The sequence below is a fragment of the Acipenser ruthenus genome, chromosome 5 (assembly GCF_902713425.1).
Source record: "Acipenser ruthenus chromosome 5, fAciRut3.2 maternal haplotype, whole genome shotgun sequence".
NCBI lineage: Eukaryota > Metazoa > Chordata > Actinopteri > Acipenseriformes > Acipenseridae > Acipenser > Acipenser ruthenus.
The window spans coordinates 46408297-46432247 of record NC_081193.1 but is presented as its reverse complement, the minus strand read 5'-3'; the positions used below and the strand labels follow the sequence as shown (position 1 = coordinate 46432247).

General features: G+C 37.8%; 1 protein-coding gene across 1 annotated transcript; it reads right to left on the bottom strand.

Annotated features, from left to right (window-relative positions):
* Positions 1 to 3714: 3714 nt before the first annotated feature.
* LOC117402687 (dual specificity protein phosphatase 10-like) lies at positions 3715 to 21987 on the bottom strand. The gene is made up of 4 exons (XM_034004066.3): positions 21746 to 21987; positions 19566 to 20398; positions 9087 to 9446; positions 3715 to 6972 (listed from the first exon to the last, which is right to left on the bottom strand). The coding sequence occupies exons 2-4, from the start codon at positions 20350 to 20352 to the stop codon at positions 6707 to 6709; spliced, it is 1413 nt and encodes a 470-aa protein (XP_033859957.2). The 5' UTR covers positions 20353 to 20398; positions 21746 to 21987; the 3' UTR covers positions 3715 to 6706.
* Positions 21988 to 23951: the final 1964 nt, after the last annotated feature.

Below are 23951 nucleotides of genomic sequence, written 5' to 3'. Positions count from 1 at the left end.
ATGGAGGTTCCTATTTTAATGATTTTAACAACAGCGTTAGTTACTGTTTAGTGTAACTTTGTATGTGGTTTGGGGGACAGGAGCTAGGGCTCCTCCCCGTTCTGTCCTGCCAATAACATTTGCCAACCTCCCCATTTAAACTCCAAGTCATGCCTTTCTTCTCTGTCTTGCATTTTCATTTGTGTATCATCACGCAGTGCGCGCTGCCGATCCAGCTCTTTCTTTGTCACATCTCCCTTCTGCTGTTTTACCTGATCCTTCAGCTCTCTTAATTCTTTCTCTGTACTACATCTCCAAATCTCCAATGAAATCAAGCAACTAATTCAGCCTCTCAACTATGTAGTTTCAATCCACTCCATTGGCATCATTGTCTTTCGCCCTCCCCATCCAGCACAACGCAGAAACCAGCCACTGGAAGTCCCGTCCTCGCAGTAACTACCCAGGATAGAAATCGCAAAATTCTGTACCTTTTCTAACTCCGAATTCTTATTATTATTAGCTAAATTAGTTAATCAAGCACAGTAAAAAAAAGCACATATTCAGCCCCTCTACATTGCTTCGCCACCGCAAATGACTCCTTGAATTCTCATATGTATTTACTGTAGAACAGTGTCCTTCATTCTTGCCACAGCTTCAAGAAACTTACTTTGCCGCTTTCCTCCCCCATAACATAACTGAAGCTCTAAGATCCATGTCTATTCAATTCTTAATCTCAGCTCTCCTCCTACGTTCTCTTTCTTCCTACGCATCTGGCTGGTCTGCTTTCACAACCTTCTTCAAGCAAAAAATCAGATCTCCCCCGCACCCTCCAATCAGGATTTTATTGTCTTTCCTTATTCACATAAAGATAATCAACAAAATTCAGTGATCTAATATTTGACTAAATTCATCCCCTCGCAAACTCCTCACATCTGCTCAAGATTACATGGCCCCTGCATTCTCTCCATCTACTCGCTCTTCCAATGCAACGTGCTGGTCCGTATTCTGAAAGCAAAATTGGATCTGTCCTGCACCCTTCAACCAGGATTTCATTGTATATCCTTGTTCACGCATAAGACAATATGCATAATTCAGCGATCTGATACTCAACTAAATTCATCCCTTCGCAATCTCCTCATGTCTGCTCAAGATTACATGGCCGCTGACCTCCCACGTTCTCGCTCCTCCTACACATCTGGCTGGTCAGCCTTCACACCCTTCTGCAAGTCTTCCAGTTCAGATATTTGGTTCAGCTGATCTTTTCCATCTGCCTGTACCTCCAATCTTTGGTACTCGTTGGAAGTAGCAATTCTACTTTGCCACTCAGCTAACTTCCGGCTGCCGCAGCAGCACCAAGATCTTCGATTCACTCTCCAAAACCCTCTGTGGGATTCTGTTCAACATTTATCGTGTCCCCTTCATGCTGCACTTACTGGATGACTTCCTCCTCCTTCAGACCCCCAGAAGAAGTACTCATGAAACTCAAGTCCTTCTTCTCTACAGTCGGCGTTCCCGACTGTAGAGAAGAAGGACCTGAATGCAGGAATGCAGTGTCAGATTTATTTACAGTTTGAAAAAACAGCACTGACTGCAACAGCAAGCAAGCATGGCTGGAAAGAGAAAAGCGATGAGTATCAACATGAAAATTCAGTGTAAATAAAATATCTCTGTTAGATGCTGTGCACTTGCTAAAGCGTGCTTGGAACTCTGTCAGTCAGCAAACAATGCAACGTAGTTTCAAAAAGCTGGGTACAATGTGGGAATGGACCTGATTATGGACTGGGGAAGGGGATGGGAGTACTCTATAAATAATGTGTGTTTGTAAACTGTGTTATTCTTGTTCAGATCTGCTGGCGTTCTCTGTGTGTGTTTTGGTGCTTGTGTGACTGCGTCACTGACGGGGGTGGGAGCAGGTTTTGACACGAACAGTCAGAGACAGGGAGTGTTGGACAAATGAGTGAGGAAGGGGGAGGGACTTGGGTGTGTATGTGGAGATGACAGTTTGAAAGAGAGAAGCAGGACAACGCAGCGGGAGAATTGGGAGAGTTAAGAGAGGTTGAGATTGTGAGTGAGTGGAGAGGAATGAGAGTCATTGTTCACTAAAAGCTAAAAAATAATAAATACAGCGGTTTCCTACTGCTTTGAACCGCAACTGTTGTCTGGCTCATTATATCTTGGACATCCCACAGCTCAGCGCTACAATGTGTAAATAAATCCTGTTCGCCTGCAGGGCATATCAACTTCAACCTCCGTCTCGATCTCCCACCTGTCACTCAGCAGTCACAAGCATTATATACCCTGTATCTTTCTAAACAAGGGATTTAGGGAAGCTCCATAATACAAGCTTAATCTCAAAACAATAATAATACAGTAATTGTTACAGCTGTGTATAATGGTATTTAAAAGAGGATTCATTTATCCGCCTTTTTACATATCTGCCCTTACTCTGGTCCCATCACAGTCGGATACGCAATGGATTACTGTGCTTTTTATTACATTCATAGGTTTTAATAAATCTTTTTTATTAGTGTAATGAGTGTCTTAATAAAGCTTTTTAACCGCATACACCTGTTTGTTTTGATTACTGGTGATTGGAGGACATTTCGAATGCCAGGTTATTGTGTAGGAGTTTATACCGTCCATCACTTACTGCGGGTGAATCAAATTAACACAAACACACCCGTTTGGGGGTAAGTGAAGTTCACTTCCCAGCTTTAGAGGCCCAACCGGACTGGCATCGTTCTCCATGAGCCAGAGGGGACCCCTGACAAAATCTATCCTAACTCCTTTGTTTTCCCATTCTCTCAGCATTAGGTTCCCCTTGGGGGAAGTATTGGTTGCTTCCCGGTCTTGGAGGCCGATCAGTTTGGTCTCACCTCCACGAGGGTGGCACTCCGCGAGCCAAGGGGTAACCTTGTACTTTTACTAATTATCTACTTTCATCTGTGCCAGGCTCCCTCTCTGGCGTCCCCTACTTTGCATTTCTTATTCTTTCTTTTTCAGGGTTCCGGTATCCTCGTGTGACTCTACCTCAGAGACCTGGCTGCGCCAACCTCCCTAAGTGTAGGCGACCCTTGTAAGCCGAGGAGACTTCTCTTCGATCTAGCCACTATCCTTCTCTTAATTTCCCCTTGGGTGAAGTAACCGTTGCTTCCCAGCCTTGTAGGCCGAGCAGCTCAGTGTCACCTCCGTGAGGGCAGCTCCATGTGAGCCAAGCCTGTATTCCTAAGTCACAAAGCACCTCTCCTATTCTCAATTCCAGATGTTCTTCCTCCACGCAGCCCTTGCTCCTGTCTCGTGAAGTTACACCTAATAAAGTAAAATAAACTCCCCCCTTACAATTGAAGATAAAATATAATGTTGTCTCATTCTGCTGCACTGCTCTTTACAGTGCATGTACTGTAACATACTGGTATTCTTTAGAATGCCATCAAGTGTGCATATGAACTGTGCGTTTAGTGAAAATTATATGGAAACTGTTTACACTGTAGCAAAATTGCACTGAATTTTAAAGTCTACTGTAAGTGCAAGTAGCATAACTGTTCCCCAAATTTCTTACTATGTACAGTACTAAGAACAATACCCATCATTAAATCTGTTTAGACATCTAAAATAGTTATTACACACAAATCAAAAACATTGTTTATTATTGTGAATATAATTTTTTGAGACAAGCTAATTCGTATATATTCTATTTCTGGTGAAAATGTTCAGAAAGAAGACAATTAAACTGTATTGGCATTTGACAACCATTCATTCTTTATTCAAAGATAAAAAGCATGGTGCACAACCCTCACTTTTGATAACCTTCGTTTCTGGCTTACGTATTTTTACAAAATGACACAGAAACCTAGGAGGTTCTGCACATTCTCAACCATATAAAGAAAACCCAAGCTAATCAAGATCCCTTCGGGCCTGTTGTCTAAGAGCCTGTCTTTCCTAATACATCGAAAATACAAACCCAATGCCAAATGCAGGGTAGCTGAGATCAGGGCTATTCTGGTGTAGTCGGGTTATGTACTGCTGATAGGGGAGGATTAATGAGGCAGTCTGCTCATCAGTCACAATTAGAAACAACACTAAAAACTATTTTGGGGCTGTTCCTATGCAGAGAACCTGACCTGCTTATTAGTACTACCACTTCTACACCAGTAGGTAATTAAGGGGACAAAGTTGCAGTAAATATAGGATAATATGCCAATGGGATACATGGGTTTTTCCAGCAGTGTAAACATGTAACTCAGATGGGCTGCCAGTGGTTATTTTAGGTATTTATGTTGCTTTTTAAGTAGATCAACATCCTCAAATTTGTTTCCAGATTTGCACGTTAATTCAGGTGGAGGAAAGAACAAGGGTCTGTAAGATGGAAATTGTCCCTTAAAGTCACTGTTAAATATTGTAGATTACTGTAGATTTACAGAAATTGTTTTTCTATGTGTATCAAATCCTAGGTAGGCCAATTGAGGTAATTTGTACCTACTTGGCATCCATTTTGTAATGTGTGGGTCTTCTTTAAAAAATATAATCTTCTAATATTGATCACATCACATGATGCTAAACAGCATACTGAAGACTGAAGATGTTTAAAAGATGGCGCTCACATTTGGTCACTTGTAGGTAAAATTCTAATGTTAGACCCTTGTAATTTTACTGCAAGATACTATACTTCCTGTGCTACAGATGGCCTTTCCTTCTGCCTGTAGGAAGCTCTCTGGGACCAGGTTGGGTCCTTACCTGTAACACATAAAGTGAATTTACAGCGCTGTGGCAGGATAAATGGGATTCACTGGTCCATGTAAAAATAAAGTCTAAAAATCAAAAGAATCAACTACAAAGTGATAAGGTACTTCTCAAAATGGTGTTATGCTAATGATTGGTAAAAAAAAATATGTTTATGACTCCATTAAAGACTCAGAAGACCAAGCATACCAGCAAGATTGTGTTTCCAGTAGGCATGAAATACAGACAGTTTCTGCAGTACATGTGCTACGCTTATAAACTGCATCAGTTTCATATGGTCCGGAGTCAAGTTTTTTTTTTTTTTTTTTTTCTTCCAAGAAATAATATGCAAGGTACAAACTTTCAAAAAGTACTATACTTGAATATTTAAAATAACTTTATAGAAAACGTGGAAAAATAATACATAGAATAAAAAAGTGTAAATTATTAGGAGAACAAGTGATAGAAACTCTTAAAAATTCAGTTCATAAATGGTGTTTATAGGGCAACAGTATTATTTTGAGGGAAAGTAATTGGATGCACTGAATCGGTTCTTAAAGGATAAGAGAAGACTTGGAGCCCTATCTTGAAAAAGAGGGTGTGAGTATATTATGAAGCACAAGGGTGTTACACTAATGGCACACAAGTGATAAATAAAAAAAAACAAAAAACAGTACAGTCTTATTCACAAAGCATTCACCACTCTGCAAAAATTGCTAATATTACAGAACTAGCCATACACAACTACGGTGCATGCAGGAGCTCCTAAATTAACTATTTATTTGAAGCTTTTTAACATCAATATTTTGTTTTTTAGGGGAAAATAAATATTATGGTGGTATAGTAAATGGTTTGTGAATATGACTCTAATGGTGCTAAACTCTTTTCTTGATTTCTATTGGTAGCAACACATTTCATTAAGAGTAATTCTTTGGACTTCTGACACGTCTGTACGCGATCTGCATCGGCAGAATCTTGTAGCTTTACTCGTCTCTAAAAGACATTTTCTCCAACAGAAGAAAATGATTAAATACAATAAGGAAAGATGAGTGAAAGCCAAAAATAATGTATGCTTTATGTAAAGTGAAGACTCATTTTTTGGAAATACACATACAACTACCAATAAGGTTTCTTTTTTATATATAATAAACACAATGAAATTATACACAGACAACAATAACACACCAATATGTTGTGCCAAAATATTTAAATTATATATATATATATATATATATATATATATATATATTATTCTGATACATTTGCACCAAAGTTAATGGCACTTTAACCAGAATTGACACAAAAAAACAGAACAAATAGAAAGAAAATGGCTTTTGTTTTTTTTTTCTTGTAAATAATCACTGAGCTGGTAGTATTAACACTCCATTTACACTTTATGTCCAGCTCCATTTGTTTTCCACTCAATTTATTGCACAATAAGCCACTGAGGGCATACAATGGCCACAACCCCAATAGTTATCCCAATATTACCCCATAGAAAAATAGAAGAACATAAACACACCAAATAAACAAGTCTTTCTTAAACATCTCTGTAGAGTTCTATGGCATTATGTTGCCGCCTTATTTGCGCCAATTTGAATTTGTGGTCTTTAGAAACCATAAGAAAACACTTGGTTCCCCCATTCAATAAATGGCGATGTTTATTTTTATTTATTCTTTTAAATCAGGACTTCTAAGTTTGAAGATTTTTCCTGTCTATGAACCTGCACAGACGGCTCACTCAAAACTTTGCAGACCTTCTTTTCAATACATTTCGTAGTCCTGTTTTGCGGCAAGTTAAAAAAAAAAAAAAGTTGGAGGCTCCCTCCCCCTCACGCATTTTAATCCAATGAACACATGCTCTTTTTCGGTATTCTTCGTACTGGTTGCTGTAATCATTTTCTGAAGCACCAAAAGTATAGTGTGCCCTAAAGTAATGAAAGGCGGCCATAGCAGAATCTTCTTTCAATGATTCTTTGAAACCAGATCAATAAGAGAAGTGGCCCCTTTACACGACAGTCTCTACCCCAATGAGCTTTGGTGTGAGGATTCGGGGAGTTATGCCATTGTTCAGATCTTGCTCAAACTCCAGAAGTTGCCCCATGAAGTTAAGGTTAGGAGATATAATTGGTCTCCTCATTTTAACAAATTTATAGGCATCCTTCATGGTCATCCGTGTGTGCTTCATCAAGTACGCTATCACAATTGTGGCGGAACGAGACACACCAGCTTGACAATGAATAAGGAGCCCCTTGCCACTTTGATGGGCTTCCACTGAAAAAGATAAAAGGAGAAAACAAAACAAAAAAAATGTTTACATTCATCTTTCAATTTTGAAAAGCAAGATTAGCTAAAAATTGTGTGTGTGTGTTTCTAAATCACCAAGCAGTTCAGTGTTACTCTTAACCACATATTTGTCAGTTGTGCTGATGGTTCATTCAGATTAGCTTTGTTTTAAAGTTTGATTAAAAGCTGAAATAATTCACATGCCTCATTCAAAAACAAAGATATGCCCTTTTACAGGTTGCTGCCCATAACAATTTGTCATGACAACCTAGAAATGACTTGGACACGATATAACTTTAAAGCTGTAATCTGAATAGTATTGGCTTTTTTGTTGCAGAAGTTCCCGATGAGCTACCATTATTATTGAAGTGTTTTTGTTTTTGATAACAAGGTGATCTAGTTTGATAATAAGATCAGCTTTCTAGTTAACTGTTTTTTGTTCCTTATACCAAAGGCAATCTACACTTTAAAGTCTGTAAAACAAATGTATGATATACAGTGCCGTGAAAAAGTATTTGCCCCCTGTCTGATTTTCTGCATTTTTGCATATTTTTGACACTGAATGTTATCAGATCTTCAACCAAAACCTAATATTAGATAAAAGGGACCCTGCGTGAACAAATAACACAAAAATTTGATACATATTTAATTTGTTTATTAATTTAAAAAAGTTATGCAACACCCAATGCCCCCTTAGACTCAATAACTGGTTATGCCACCTTTAGCAGCAATAACTGCAACCAAACGCTTCCTGTAGTTATTGATTAGTCTCTCACAGCGCCGTGGAGGAATTTTGGCCCACTCCTCCATTCAGAACTGCTTCAACTCAGTGACATTTGTGGGTTTTCGAGCATGAACTGCTCGTTTCAGGTCCTGCCACAACATCTCAATGGGGTTTAGGTCTAGACAATGACTAGGCCATTCCAAAACTTTAGATTTCTTGTTCTTCAACCATTCTGATGTAGACTTGCTTGTGTGTTTCGGATCATTGTCTTGCTGCATGACCCAGCTGCAGTTCAGCTTCAGCTCACGGACGGATGATACTACTATGGCCTGACATTCTCCTGTAGAATTCTCTGATACAGAGCAGAATTCATGGTTCCTTCAATGATGGCAAGGCGTCCAGGTCCTGATGCAGCAAAGCATCCCCAAACCATGACACTACCACCACCATGCTTGACCGTTGGTATGAGGTTCTTACTGTGGAATGCAGTGTTTGGTTTTCGCCAGACATAACGGGGCCCATGTCGGCCAAAAAGTTCCACTTTTGACTCATCTGTCCATAGAACATTGTTCCAGAACTCTTGAGGATCATCCAAGTGCTTTTTGGCAAACTTTTTGGCAAGACGAGCATTCATGTTCTTCTTCGTGAGCAATGGTTTTCGCCTTGCTACTCTGCCATGAATTCCATTTTTGCCCAGTGTCTTTCTGATGGTGGTCATGAACACTGACCTTAGACAAGGCGAGAGAGGCCTGCAGATCCCTGGATGTTGTTCTAGGGTTCTTTGTGACTTCCTGGACGATTTTACGCCTTGCTCTTGGAGAGATTTTGGCAGGACGCCCACTCCTGGGAAGATTCACTACTGTCCCAAACTTTCTCCATTTGGACAATATGGCTCTGACTGTGGTTCGGTGGAGCCCCAGAGCCTTAGAAATGGCTTTGTAACCCTTTCCAGACTGATAGGCATCAGCAACTTTTTTCCGGAGGTCATTCAGGAATTTCTTTTGTTCGTGGCATGATGTGCCTCTAGAAACTTCACTCTGATGGTAAGGGCCAAAGTTAGTCAGATTTATATTGGGCAGGTCTGGCCCAAATCAGGCCTGGTTGTTAACCAAAGTACTCAAACAGCTGACCCTAATTATCCCTTTAATTGGGTTGAATTAACTAGGGGGGCAATAACTTTTTCACACCTGAAGATTGCATGTTTGATTACCTTGCACACCAAACACATGAAAGAAGCATTTCTCTCAGACTCCCTCTATATATTACTACAACCCACAAAAAATCTGACCAAATACAATGTGAAAAATGTGCAAAAATACAGAAAATCAGACAGGGGGCAAATACATTTTCACGGCACTGTATTTGTAATGTCACTTACCAATAAATTCAAAGGCCTCCTCAAAATACTGCCTGAGATTCTGTTTGTTGCTATCAGTGGCGGGTAGCCTCTTGTAATTGAAGATGCCTTTCTCATAGTGAAAAAGTGGCAGGTGGGTGGTGACGTTAATAATGTATGCGATGTTCATCTTCTGCATCTTCTCGAAGTCTTGAGCATCGTACTCGTTTCCAAGATAGAGGAACGGCAATATGGGGGTCAGTTCAGCGTTCTCTATATCAGGAGTAGTTGGGAGGGAGTGAGGTATTGCAGCAGATGCACCCCCCGAATTCAGGCTCTCTTGGAGCTGGAGGGAGTGGTCACAGAGGTTTTCATGGTTCGACCTGAAGCTGCTGAGCCCGCCTAAAACAATTAGAAGAAATAGAAAAGTCAGCAGACAGAACTTTGTAAAAACCCTGTGTAACAGTCAAGTTGATACAATATTGTGGGAATGTGCAATCACAGCTACCTAAAACACCATCCATTGCAAATGATTGATGCCTGTTGCCCTTAGAGAAGACTTTCATAAGTTTCCTGTTGGGGGAAAAATAAAAAAAAAATCCTTTCACTTTATTACCTTCTTGACTCACTTTATCAAAATAACAATAAAAGCATATTTAATAATCGATTGCCGGTTAACATTTTTGTTCTTGTATTTCTTTATTTTGTAAACATTAAGACCTGCAATCAATGAACAAACTTATTTATAGGTCAATTGGGGAACTGACACTAGGAGTATTTTAAAATGTGTTATCCAGTAAATTAAGAACAATGTAGATTGGACACAAATACTTGAAGTGTCAGGATAGTGCCCGTCTTGTTCTCCATATGCTCTACTCAGTTGTCAGTTTTTTTTTCAGTGAAGTCAAATGCAGGCCCAAACCACCTGTTACACACACACACACCCAGTACACAGTTGCACTGAAGGGGCTCTAAACAAAGTAGCAATTCATGTATTGTTCACACCACAAGATCTGATATCATGCCAAGTGATGTCATTATGTGTCTCCACTACATCGGCACGGTAACAGGGCAGGTGGGGAGCCTTGTAACTGCTGTGAAAGGAGGTGCAACTGGTTCAGTTAGACTCAGGCAATAACCCATTTTGGAACCCACTCCATATAAACAAATTAAACTACTTGTCACTCTAAGGCTGCATTCACACTGGGTCAGTTTTAAACAGACTCGATCTGGTTTGTTTAATTTGAAACAATGTATCAATGTCCTCGCTGTTCATACTTATCTGCGAGCAAAGGGACCGAGTTTGTTTGGATGAGAACTAAAGTTAGTTTTTTCCATTTATTTTTCAGGACCGAGTCTGTTTGTGTTCACAATGCAGTTTTCGAGTGAACTCGGTTAGTTTATATATTGTGTGTGATCTGGATGTTTACACTAATCCTTTTTTCGGATTCTGTTGGCTCCTATCGGACTCACTCGGCCATTGAATGGTTTTCTCGGCTTTTTTACCTGTTTTTTACATTTTTTTGATGATGTCAGACAGGGTCCGACATTGGACCGGAAAGGGAAAATTGCAATGTCGGACCAGGTCCGACATCGGACCGCAAAGGGTTAAGGAAAGACTGAATACCGGTATATTTTACTAGTGAGTTTTCTCCAGTTCGGCTTGGATTTTGGTGTCTGACCAAATTTCTGTCAGTGCTTCAGACAGTTTCTCCCACTGTCCAGATTTCCACAATTCGCCGTAGCAACTCTGAAGCCATTAATATAATAACACAATAATAGTTTAAAAATTAAACATTGGGTGATTTTATTGCAGATTTTAACAACTGATTGTTTTCTTTATATTATCATCTAGTTAACACATGTTAAATGTACAAAAAGCCAAGATTTATGTGGATTCGGTACAGTTTGTTTCCCAAGCGGACTTTGTTGTTCACACTTCACACCAAATGTACCAAACCATACAGAATGCGGACCAAACCCTCTAAACGGACCCAGTGTAAACACACCCTAAATAAAGCCTTTCCCAATGGTTCTGGCACAATGGGGAACTAGCGTAACTATCTTTTTTACCTGAAAAGTTCTGAGTGCTTGACAAACAAATATGTAAAAACTGATGTCAGCATGAACACTGCAAGTCTTCAGCCTCAGCCTATTCTATTATTGTAGATAATCTTGAGACAGAGCAAAGTTAGAATAATGTTCATACATGATTAATCTGCACAGATAAGATAAGGGACTAAAGAAATGTAATCAGCCACTAAGGTCTCTAAGCAAACATAAGAAGTGACCTGCCAATAGCCATCTTTTGGTAGAATTTAGAAGGACTGTAGGTGTGCAGACTACCGGGGGGGGGGGGGGTTGATATGGATACTTCAGATCACACTGAAGCATTTCTAGCAATTGTCCCACCCAGGGTTGTTTGGGAAGCAATGGGAACAAAGGATGAATTTTGTTAAAAAAGGGATTGGCTTCACCATGCTTGATAACAAAAAAAAGTCTGTTTGGAAAGTACCTACTTCTTATCAGTTAACAAATTTTGTTTCGGTTTATGTCATCAAGTTCCTGTGATCTTTTGCACATTATCATCTCTCAGGGGGTGTGATGTTGTTGCCAAAGTCAGTTTATAATGACTTCAAGTGTTGCAGCAAAAGGACAGTTGGGCAACTAGTCCTAATTTAGCTCTCTATAGCTTGTAAACCAAATGTCCTTATTTATCCACTGCTGAGGCAAGTCAGGATATGCCAAATGTCTAAACATTGTGTGCAAGATTGATTACACTTATTGAAACTCGTCACCTTCTGCTATAGGAAAACTCTCTCAATGTCTCTCAACGGGTCTGTTCTTGGTCAATTGCATGACCTGTCAACTCTCCTTTATTTTCCGGGACTCTCCCGTGTTTTGGACACTTCTCCCAGACAACTACCGTGACAGCTCTTATCCCGTATTTTGCTCAAAACTCTACTGTTAAACCCCTTTATGTCAGCACACCTTTAATTTCTGCAAAAGGCATTTACTATCTGTGGTTACTGCAATCCCTGTCTGTACTTAGCAGGGTTTAGGACCCAGGGGAGCCCTGTGGCAGGCACGCATTCAGTACGTGAGGCAAGTGCATATAGTTGACCATCTACAATGGCTGCGCGTGCGATAAGCCCTCCTCGTTGGACCACAGCATATTCTCACATAATCCTAAGCAATGTTGGAAAAAGACTTTCTCTAAACTATGCATGGCTGATTTTAACAGTGGGACATGGGAGTAAGAATGATGATGTTTGTGGTAAGCACAAGAGATCTCAAAAACAGAGATCAAGAAAGTTATATGCAGAGACCTCTACATGTTGTCACTAGTTCAGCAAATCTGTTCTTAGACTTACAAATTGCAAAGCATTCTGCATGAAAGTCTAAAAGTCACACAAATAGTGAAAGAGTGTTTCTATTACAATTTCAGCATCAACACTGCTTTAGAAATTCAGATTGATTGATAATATGTTTTCATACACATCAAGGGCTGTATTCTGATCAGCGCAAATGCGAGCAGCGCTTGCCCCCGATTCTGTGGCGCAAAAATGGAGCGGAGACGTAAAAAAACCCCACTGCGCTGAAATGGTATTCTGAAGACATGTCCTGCGCCGTTATATAGCGCCTGCCCCATCGCTACATGTCGGCATAAATTTCGGGGTGTGGTATTATTAACATATTCGCTGAAGCGATTCTGATGACAGTGCAATGAGGTCCCAAGTAGACAATTGAGGACTGTGTTAAGACCCGCTGAAACCAGGTTTTAGTGGTGCAATCAGGAACTTTAACAATTGAACACACTATAAAAAGCAAAGTAGTCCTAAGTAGCAACTGTGTGCGCTTGGACTGACATAGAACGAGGAAATCAAAGAAAGAAAAAGTTAAAGAAAAAACCTAGGATGAAAAAATGTAAGAAACTAACAATATTATTTGTAAATTAATAATAAACAAATATATGAATTTAAAAAAAATATATATCCTCTTTTGCAGATACAATGGAGTACTACATTTATTTTCACGAGGACTGTAGCAATTTATTTTCATGGCAATTATTATAAGTTAAATATTTCTGTACAGTATATGGAGAGCAGCATAACAGGAGCACCACTTCTGTACCTGTATGTGTATGTCTGTCCTTCCTTTCTCCGGTTGTTGCTAGTGCTGTGTATGTGTGCATCATGTGCAACTTTAACTGCTGTGTAAACTTAACACAATGTATTTGCTTTGTTTCCGTGACTGAAATAAGTCACTACTATCGGCAGACCTGAAACAAGATATCAGTTTCGCTGCCTGATAATATATGAGCTTAACTAGTTTGAAACATTATAACAAATTAGAACATGGATCGGAGATTTCCTTTAATCTGATTGGTCAATACGAGGGCTTAAATCTCTGGTAAAGGACCTTGAATGTATCTTTCAGACTATGTTTAATCACTGTTCCAAATCAATCTGCCGGAAAATACATAAATACAGTATTTGTGTATTTTGCCTTTTGCCTGCTTGTTGAAAGAAAGTTTTTGTAGTGCACACGCCATATAAATATTGTCAGTCAATGTAAAATATTCTGCTTCCTCGTTGTCCTATCTCTCTATTTATTTAAATTTAGTATTGCAAATAAAAGATACAAAATAAAATAAAATCAGGAAATATTCCATGAGAATTTAAGAACTGGTTATACTGAAGCTCTGGTACATTACAAGCTAAGAGGGAACGTGATGCGGCCCTTCATGTCCTGCTTGAAAACTAATCAGCTGCTGCTACTGGTAGACAGGTCAGGAAGGGTAGTAAGGATTTTACACTTTACATGTAGTAATGTCAATGCCATGAAATAATTTACCCTGTATAATTATTATAAATAATAAATAATTGCCCTATGTGCCTCTACCTCTTCTATTAATATAGCAATCTCCTGTGTGAAGCGTAGTTTACGTATTCTCTCGGTGAGTGACCTATTGCTGTTCTGACTTTTTTTCTTGCTCTGTGCTACTGCGGCGCGACATGATTGCCAATTCTACATTCAAAACGGATCCTTGTGGTGACGCAAGTGCATTCTGTCTCTCAAAGGGATTGTTGTCTGGCCCTGATTGGATAGCCGTGCTTGTGCTGTATTTTTAATTTCATCAGAATCACACCTTTGGAGAAGCCACGCCTGATACAGTATCGGACCCCGCATCAAAGACCGTAAACTTTAATCAGGTCACGTGTACATTTTAAAGCAGCTAAAATATCGTACTAATTGTATTAATTGCCTTTCTACTTCTAGCTACCTATCGAGGGTCCTGCTGCAGTTCAAACAAAGTTATGTATTAACGTAGATTTTAAAGCACGTAAAATCTCATACAATTGTATCTGCCTTTTCTGCTCCCCCTAGCCACCTAATGAAGTCATGTGGGGTACTTATATATTTATTTAAAACAAATTGCACTATATGTCCCTATTCTGCTCTTCCCAGCTACCTGTCAATGCGCCCAGGCACCAGCGCATCTGACCCCCTCTTTCTCACCGCAGAAGAGACTGTCGTTTCCAGGATTTGGTTTTGTGACAATCTACTCACGACAACTACTCCAGCCATTACTTAAGGATTGGCAGCACCACACAGCTGCTTCAAGAAACATCTCTCCACATATGATCAAGTCTCTGGGGCGATGGACTTCTGGGGTGTATGAGCTGTACATACGAAAAAATGATGCAGACATTTCAGCAGCTCAAAAAGAATGTCTCTAAAAAAAGTATTTATTATTATAATTTTCAAAACAAACCTGGAGGAAGGGTAACCCTCGGCCATGGATTCCCTAAGGTTTCCTCCTGCCTCCTCGGTGAGAAGGTTTTTTTTTCTTACCGAGTGCCAAGCGGTTTAATTCTACAAGATGAGGAGGGCAAGGCGGACCAAACCGAGTGTAAGCACTAAACTCCATCTATTATCGTTAATAATCTAATTATGAGCACTCGGTTATAGTACAAGGTAGGCTGAGCAGTGCTCTTGCATTTAGTTTTTTTGGGGGTAGGTGGCTCGTGCCACTCTCTCAGCTGATATGTGATGTGGGCACAATATCAGTAGACTGTCGCAGGCCAGAAGTGGCCTTGTCCTTTTGGGGGAAGGTGGCCCAGAGTGCCACGGTCCTGCCACTGGCATGACTATCATTAATCAATAACCATTTCATTACAATCAGCCAGTACATGGGGCAGTGGAACGTGGCCAGTGCCACGTCCTGCTCACTGGCAATAGCATTATCAAGTAATAATCATTTATCTCAGTCAGTCAGCACATGGGCAGAGCTCTATGGACAAGTCCACGGGCCAAAAAGTATGTTACGTTTCTTGGTCCTTCGGTCAAAACACATTAAAGATTCGGTCAAATCAATCTTTGCTGGATGTCTCTTTTCTGAATAATTGTTTAATTTTTGTTTTAGAAAAATCACTTTCAAAACTTCCATTTGAGGGAATTATTTATAAATCTATTACAAACTGTATTTGTAGCCTAATGAACTCGAGTCTTACCTGAAAATGTCCTGTCATAGGAGAGCTTTTTAACCCAGGCAACATTCTCTATAGCAGCAGTATCAAACTGTGTGACTGATCTCTGTGTTAAGACTCTATGATTGCTGTGGGATCAGTAATATCTTACTTTATTATCTCCTGTGTGTTCTGAACTTATATATAAGCTTAACAATAAGGTTTTATTTGGTAGTGGGTCTGCACACCACAGGTGCAGATTGCTTAGCTTTAAAAGTTGCCCTGTATTGGTAATTTTGTTATCATGTATATAGATTTATATACAGGAGATAATCATAGAAAATGCTCCTGTAATAAACAGATTTGTACGTTTATCTGCAAACCCCACTCCCTCACTACTGAAATCTGAAATGGCACCCCTGCACCAGTGCCTCTCCCACTCTTCTACTCTTTGACTCATTTCATAACACCTCCTCACTTATCTTTTTTATTCTTGGCCAAAATAACCAATTTTGTCATAACTATTTCTCTTTCTTTTTATCTGGTCCTTCAAGGTATTACATAATATTAGCTTTTTACATGGTTTTACCAGACATTTGGTGTTTGTTATTATACAAGGCTGGTCCATGATTCTGGAATATCCAAAAACAATTGATTACTTCAATGACAATACGGAATGTGATCTTTTTATGTTTTCATTTTGGATTTAGCTTTTGTACTGAGCTGAAGCAGTTCCTTTCCTTTACTATATCCCCTTGTGTTGAGCATTTTCTTCTGGGGATGAGGTCTCATTCAAGAACTAGATTAGCTACCTGTTTTATCCAAATTATATTTAACGTATTTAGGCCACTGACATACAAATTCAAATTACTTTAGCATTTTTCCAGTTTGTAAATTATATTATCTAATAATGTGGACACTTCAGTTAATGACACAGTGATTATGTGCTTAACTTCATATATGTTTTCCTAGGAAAAAACATTTTGGGACATTTCTGCAAAACATTTTTTTTTTAAATACATAAACTTATACATTTACCAAATCACCATTCCTTGCTGAAAAACATTTAATTGTGTCTCAATTTCTCACAAATATTCACATTAAAAAAAGTTCTGTTTGTGGAAATGGGTTAAACAACAAAGCGACACAGACTGTGTAGAACCATATTTCCTCGTTAGTGCTTCAGCCAGTCACATGTCTGTCAGCATCAATGACTTCATTTATGTGCTGTGAAAACACAGCTTGTAAAATAGCTCCTGCTAAGTAAGATGGTTCATTTTCTAATGCAAACAAAGTTTAAGTAGACCGCAACATTTACTTTGTATCTATCAACACACCCAGAACTGTTGGCTCAAATGCAAAGCTATAACAATTCTGGGTGAATTATACAACATCTGATACATAGTTATGCATAAAGTTTTTTTTTTTTTTTTCTTGGAACCATTGTATGATAGCATGAATCTCTTTCATTGTTATAAAAACAAAGAGTCCTATAGTCCTACAGTACAGATCGATTATTCAGTAAAATGTATATATATATATATATATATATATATATATATATAAAAAAAAAATGTAGCCTTTTGCCAAGACCAAATAATTCAATCCTGATGCACTGCTGTTTAACTAATAATACCCCACTGCTATTAGTTAGCCAAAAGACTTGTTTCACTAATTTTCTTACCAGGTTTCTCTATAGTTCTACTGCATATCGTATCATTGAATTTATGGAAGAATCAGAATTTATAAGCAGAATCAAGCATTAGCCTAAACTACAATCTGGTAGCATCCTTCATGAAGATGCAGCCCAAATTGGGTATTATCACCAAGTTGTTTGAATTTCTGAAGGACAGTAATCTTCTGCAGACCTAGATAGCCACATTTTAGCCAAACAAGGATCCCCGTTAATCATGCATGCTTGTAGAATAAAATATTTCATCAAATACATTTTCAACAGATTCTGCAAGAGTAGGGATTTGTGATCTAACATTAAGGAATGTTACAGAGCAAATGCTGTTTATGAACCACCGTCCCACACTTCCAAAGCAGCCTTGGCAGATGTCTTTTTTTTATTATTATTCTCATTTAGAAATGTAATTTGTTAAGTTTTTGCTTTGCAGATGGCCACATTGTTTTTCCTTGCAAGCAAAATAACTTAAAGTGTCTTCTTTCAATCTCTCCTGCATACACATACAATTGATTAGCAATCTGCTGCCTCAGCAGTAATGTTGACATTGCAGCATGTTGTTTTCAGCTCGGTTGAATGAAGAGCAAGAGACTGGGAAATGTGGGTCAGCACTTAGAGGGATGATTGTGAATGAATGTAAATAAGGAATTACTAAGAAAAAATAAATTCATCTAGATAACTTTAACATACAAAAAAGTGTTTATGTTAACTACAAGTAAACATTGTTCACACCCTTTCATACAATGGTTACGATCTTGCTTTGGGCTCTTATGGCTTACCAGTTCACACCCAACTTCCAGCAGTTTTAAACTACCAATACTAACTGTACAATTAAAAACTAATACTGTTTAAATAACCTATTTGTTTTGATTAGTCATAGATATTATAATTCTGTAAATAATGTTTAAAGAACAAGTATGCCATCTTGAATAGTTTAGACATGCAACCTAAAACAGTTTGTAGACTATACCCTTAGGGTTCAGCCACAACGATTAAAAATAAAGTGTGACACATCCTTTTGTCTTTCATTTAAACCATGCTTTTAAGAGCCTGCAGTTTCTTCCATATTTGCTCTGCTATATCTAAACACTTTTTTTGTACTTACTAATATTAAGTGTTTTCTTTGATTACTTTGCTTATTTGCCTTTGTAAGACAACGACGCTACACATTTTAACTTATTAGATATTAATATGGTATGTAATTATTCTGTGAGTTGGAGGTCATTGTCTAAAGTTTAATTATTATGTGAAAACTTCCTGTATCTGTCAATTTACACTTCAATAATAACTACTCAACATTACATCCCAAGCTACCCATAAACTGTATCTAGTTAATATTTTACTTTGTTTGAGTGAACTCGGTCAGACTGCTATTGGAGGAAATTCACATTTAAATTATCTATAAGTCATTTTTAAGTTTACAACCCTAATTAGTCAATTAGCACTCTAAGAACCAGCAGAGCACATTGTACATAAATCTAAATTCTGCTAATGAAATGAAAATAGATCTCAATTAATGATCACAAATTAATTTTCTGTTACAGATGTTTCTGTCACACAACCTTTTATCTTAATTCAAGTTACCATTCAAGTTATATTCACGTTGACATAATTATGCATAGCATTAGCTAGGGTCTGTTAGATCAATCAATAAATACATAGAAAGTCTATTGTATTCTACAATTATTCCTTAAATAATATTTTTAGTAGCGATCTGATTAGGTAAAAAATGTGTGTATGCAAGCAGTATCAAACTATCTCTGCCAGTACCTGACCATGAAAACAGTCATTTAATGCCAACACCAAGGCCCACAGTGATCTGATTATATTTTGCCACCATGACACTGCACCAATGAAACGGTTCCAATGTGCCTGCCATTCAGCACCAAAGACTGAGAAAATGGCACCTAATTAGAAGTAGCAACACACAATGCTGATAGGACACACTGTTTACAAACACTAACCAGGCAATGGACAAGTAAACTCAAACCTCCAGATTCAGATAATTACATGTATGCTGAACAAATGCACAGCAATGGATACATGGATTGCTAATAAACTGTAGTAACAGTATAAAAAAAAGACTTTGCAAACAGCGGCACATTGTGTGTAATTTGCTCTCATACTAGGTACTATTATACTATTCTAAGGAATAATTTGGTCTGGTCTGAATAATATTCTTTATCTTTGAAACAGCAGCGCTAAATGCATTTGTCATTGCTGTGTTACAATTACTGATCCCAAAAACCATGAAGAACCATAAATTCCATGCTGGCATTGCAGTGTTACAAAGAATTGTCAAGAATGTCATGCTGTCTGCATTACTTTTACTGCACATAAATCAAGTTAAAAAAGGTTTACCTTTTAAAACAAGGGGGTCCTTGCCTTCTCTTCTCAGTGACTCCAGTACTACATGTAGAGGCTGGGATGGCATCACCCTAGTTGGGTCATTGGTATTTTCATCATAGACAATAATTTCTTTGGAAAAAATCCTTTTGAAGGAGTCCTTGCCTTCCCTGCAGATCAAGTCCAAAACAGTAATTTTTCCTTGCTGAAGCCTCCTCCTGCTGATTTTATCAGAGCAGTTGATGTGAACAGCCCCTTGAATGTGGCTCTTATTGTACTCCATGAATGGTCTACAGTCAATAATGACGGGACCAGGCATTGGCTGGTGACCCTTGGAGCATTTGGTTATCCTCTTGGCCAGTTCATTGGGATAGATGATCCGGGCAGCAGACGGCTGTTTAGCAGGGCCAGAGGTTGGACTTCCAATCCCACCAGGTGTACTTAGCGCATCATTGCTGTTGACCATTTGGTTGGTGGTACCAACAGTACAGACTCCTGAGGTCAAGTTTGGGCTACTCGCGCTGACTTGGCTTTGGGTCTGACTGTCCTTTTCAGAAGTTGCCACAGTGCAGCAACTGGCGCTACTGCATCCACAAGACAAGGAGCGCGTAGAGCCGTTGGATGAGGGCATATAAATGAGATTAGTAGCCCTGATTTTCACTACAGTTGTGCTAATGACAGTTTTATGAGTAGCAGTGAGAGAATCAAGGTAGTACGTGTCCAAGCAAAGGTTGAGTTCCTGAGGTCTGACTGGCCTTGGCAGCGCCACCACAATTCTGTCGTCTAGAGGAGATGGAGGCATGGGGAAGCTGAAAGCTGCCAAACTATGAAGAACTCAAGTTTCAAATCTAGAAGTTAAAACACAATTCAATGGCAATTAAGTTTTTTATGATTGAAACAGGGCTTCAACGATAAATTACAAATACCATGTGGATATGATAAATAAAAAGTATTGTATTACTTGTATTGTAACACTTGAAATGTATTTGCTTACGATTGTAAGTGCTAAGAAATAAATAATAATAATAATAATAATAATAATAAAATGATTTACTGGGCTTTCTAAACAGGTACTGTTTAATACATGTAAAATTTTCATATATATTATATATATATATATATATATATATATATATATATATATATATATAAATTGTATTTTCATTTTTAAATACTTGCAACAAAAATTACACCACTCAAAATCATAAAGAAAAAACATGTTATTTTAGTACGTATTCTTATTGGCATAGCTAAAGGGATAGATAGCAAGACTTGAATGGATGGTAAACTCGTAACAAGCCACAGCAGAATATATTTGGAGGGCTGTCAATTTGAACAGCAGGCACCAATGCAACAGCTGTAGGTATTAATTTTCTAAGCAGATCCATAAACTTTTAAAATAGGAAGCATATTCAAAACAGTTCTCATATGAACATTACAAGCGGAAAGTCCCAGCGGTGCAGCACCCATGGCTATGTATTGGTTTCAGAAAACAGGCAGTATTTTACACTGCTATCATATCTAAAATGCTGCATCCTTTTGAGAGTCTAGCCCAATGTCTGTAACCCAACTCTTTCTTGATTAAAATAAATACACAACATAAACGTAGATGTGTACGATCTTGATTATTCTATACACCAATACATTATTTGCGTAAATCAGGCGTGAAGACCACGTACACAAACGATGTTCGAGACTATGTGCATGCGAACGTGCAAAGAATAAATATTTTATTTTTTTAATGAAATGATTAAGCAGCAAAAAAAGCCCTCATCCCACAAAGCGTAAAGACATACTTAATAATAATTTGCACAACAAGAATAACATTACTGTACAATATAAATCATTATTAACAAACACCTGTAATTCAAATGTATCGCCAGTATGTATATATATATATATATATATATAATGTTCACTAAAGTTGTAATGTTGCTGTAAACATGACTTTCAGATATGTACACTTTACCTCAGCACTGTGCAGCGTAAAATCGATATCCTAACTGAGAAAGCTATCATCACTTAGTTAAGAAACTGACATGAGCCCTACAGGTACCGTAAGCAACTAGTAGAGAATACAGATTGTAAACCACCTAAAGAACGCACATATTTGTGTAGAACAATTAGTAATCTCAGTAAGAAATGCACTTCTGTTTTTCCCACTACAAATTTGAATTAAAAAAAAGTTAACTTACGTTTATTGATGGCACTCTACACCGCTCATGTTTGTAGCCAGTTTTTTTTTTTTTGTTGTTGTTGGTTTTTTTTTTATAATTTTTTTAAAATGTTTGAACACAGCTGCTAAATACGTTTCAAACCTCACTCATCCTGCCCCACAGACGGAAGCTGCAACATTTTTACTTTCTGCTTTGCTCCCTGTAATGTAATATACAAGAGGGTCAACCAACCTACGGAAGGCCCCTTTTTTGATTGACAAGGACATAAGCCAATCAGAACCTTCATTAATATTAAACTGCAAAGTAAAAGCCAACCAAGAATGAACGGGTGGAGTTTGTGGGGTGTAAGTCAGTTTGCTGAGGATAGTTTATTGAACAATGCTCTGGGTCCCATGTGAGAGAGCAGGGGTGATGTCATTGGCAACCAATCAAAATACTCCAAAGCTGGACAGAGCCAACGCGAAACAGCTGCTCTTTATTTACATATAAACTGAAAAATCTAGCGGGGATAGCAAGCTTGGTCTGTTAAATGCAAGTGTACTGGGTAGTTATACAGTCTGAAACGTGCTTTCCTGCTTTGTACAAACTGTCCCCGTACCAAACACTGACGTGTTAAAAATAAAGAGGACCTGAACAAATGAACAGGCTGGCAAAGGGTTTTATCAATATTTAAAGTTTGAAATGTACAGTATCTAAAAACCTTTTTTTTTTTTTTTGCTGCAGCTGCTACTATACATAGTGTCGTTTTTTTTTTTTTTTTTTAATCAATGGACATTATGTTCTTCAAAAATACGTCATGCAAATTAAGGTATGTTAATTGACACATTCGTGCATGTACTGCTGAAAAAATTGTAGCATTTTACACTACTGCAACAACTGTATTTAAATTAAGGGGAAAAAACTGAAATGTCTAAACACGGCAAATAGTTTGTGTGTATGGTAGTACTTTTTATTATTTATTTTTCAACCTTATTATGAAGCGATGACGTTATGTTCCAGTTTTACTATATCTGTTCCACTGTATCCTAACAAGACCCATTAATAATAATAATAATAATAATAATAATAATACATAATAATAATAATAATAATCCATATTCATTAATACCACACACCCCTCCTATATATGCATTCAGGGGCTCTGATTATAATATATATGATAATTAACAAGAGGTTTGAAGTACATTTTGCTGTATTGAAAATGTACTGTATAAACAGTTAATAGGAAAATAAAAGTAAGTAAGAAGAATAGAAACCATATTAATATTATTAATAAAGGAATTATTTTATTAAAGCCTTAAAGCATTTACAACTTCTTCAAATAATTCATTATTATAGCAAATACTGATTAAAATATGCTTTGGTAATAATTAAGTCTGACAGTCTCAGTGCTTTTACATATCAAATTTCTGCTGGACTATGTGCTGAATTGCCCTGGAATTTCACAGTGTGCCAAGTAACATTGCTGGTGCTAATTCTTGATTTCTGGAAGTGTCTCTTTTATGAAATGTACAACTTGCTAGTACTGTCTGTGTTCCAAGCTAAGAGGATGCATGCTTTGCTTGGAGTGTCTCAAGAATATAATAAATTAACAACTCATATGAGCTTTCTATTTTTATGAATGCCTGCCTTAAACAGTGCTATGTATTTATTGCTACTATTATTAATACTAATGCAGAGAGCTTATTTATTCCTGGTGTAGTTCCAAGAATTCAGCAGATTAAAATATCAAAAAAAAAGGAATTTTGAATGTGGCTTTTTGAAACCAGTGAGGGAGTGTGGATAAACAGAAACATACATCCAGATATCTTGTAATAACATTACTGTACAGGGACCCAAATGAGAATCCAAATCTGGTAAAAAGTAACTTACTAGCGACCACCACACCAATAGGAATGTTTTGTTTTTGTTCAGATGTCTTTTTGTTTTCAGTATAGATTTTCCTGATTGAAGCTGTGTTGTTGTTTTTTTGTGTGTGTATGTAAGGGAATGCAGTGTAGCAATATTGTGAGGGACTAGAATGGATTAATTCTCAACTTACAGTGCCGACAGGTATTCTTCCTCTTTCTTCCACAACTAATGCAATGACAATGAATACACAAAAGCTTTTGGTCTATTAGTTTTCCTTTCTCACTCTTTTAAGTGATTGTGGATCAGAATAAATGAAATATTTTTTAAAAAATCTATTAAAAAATATTCACTCAGTCTAGCAAGTGAACATGAA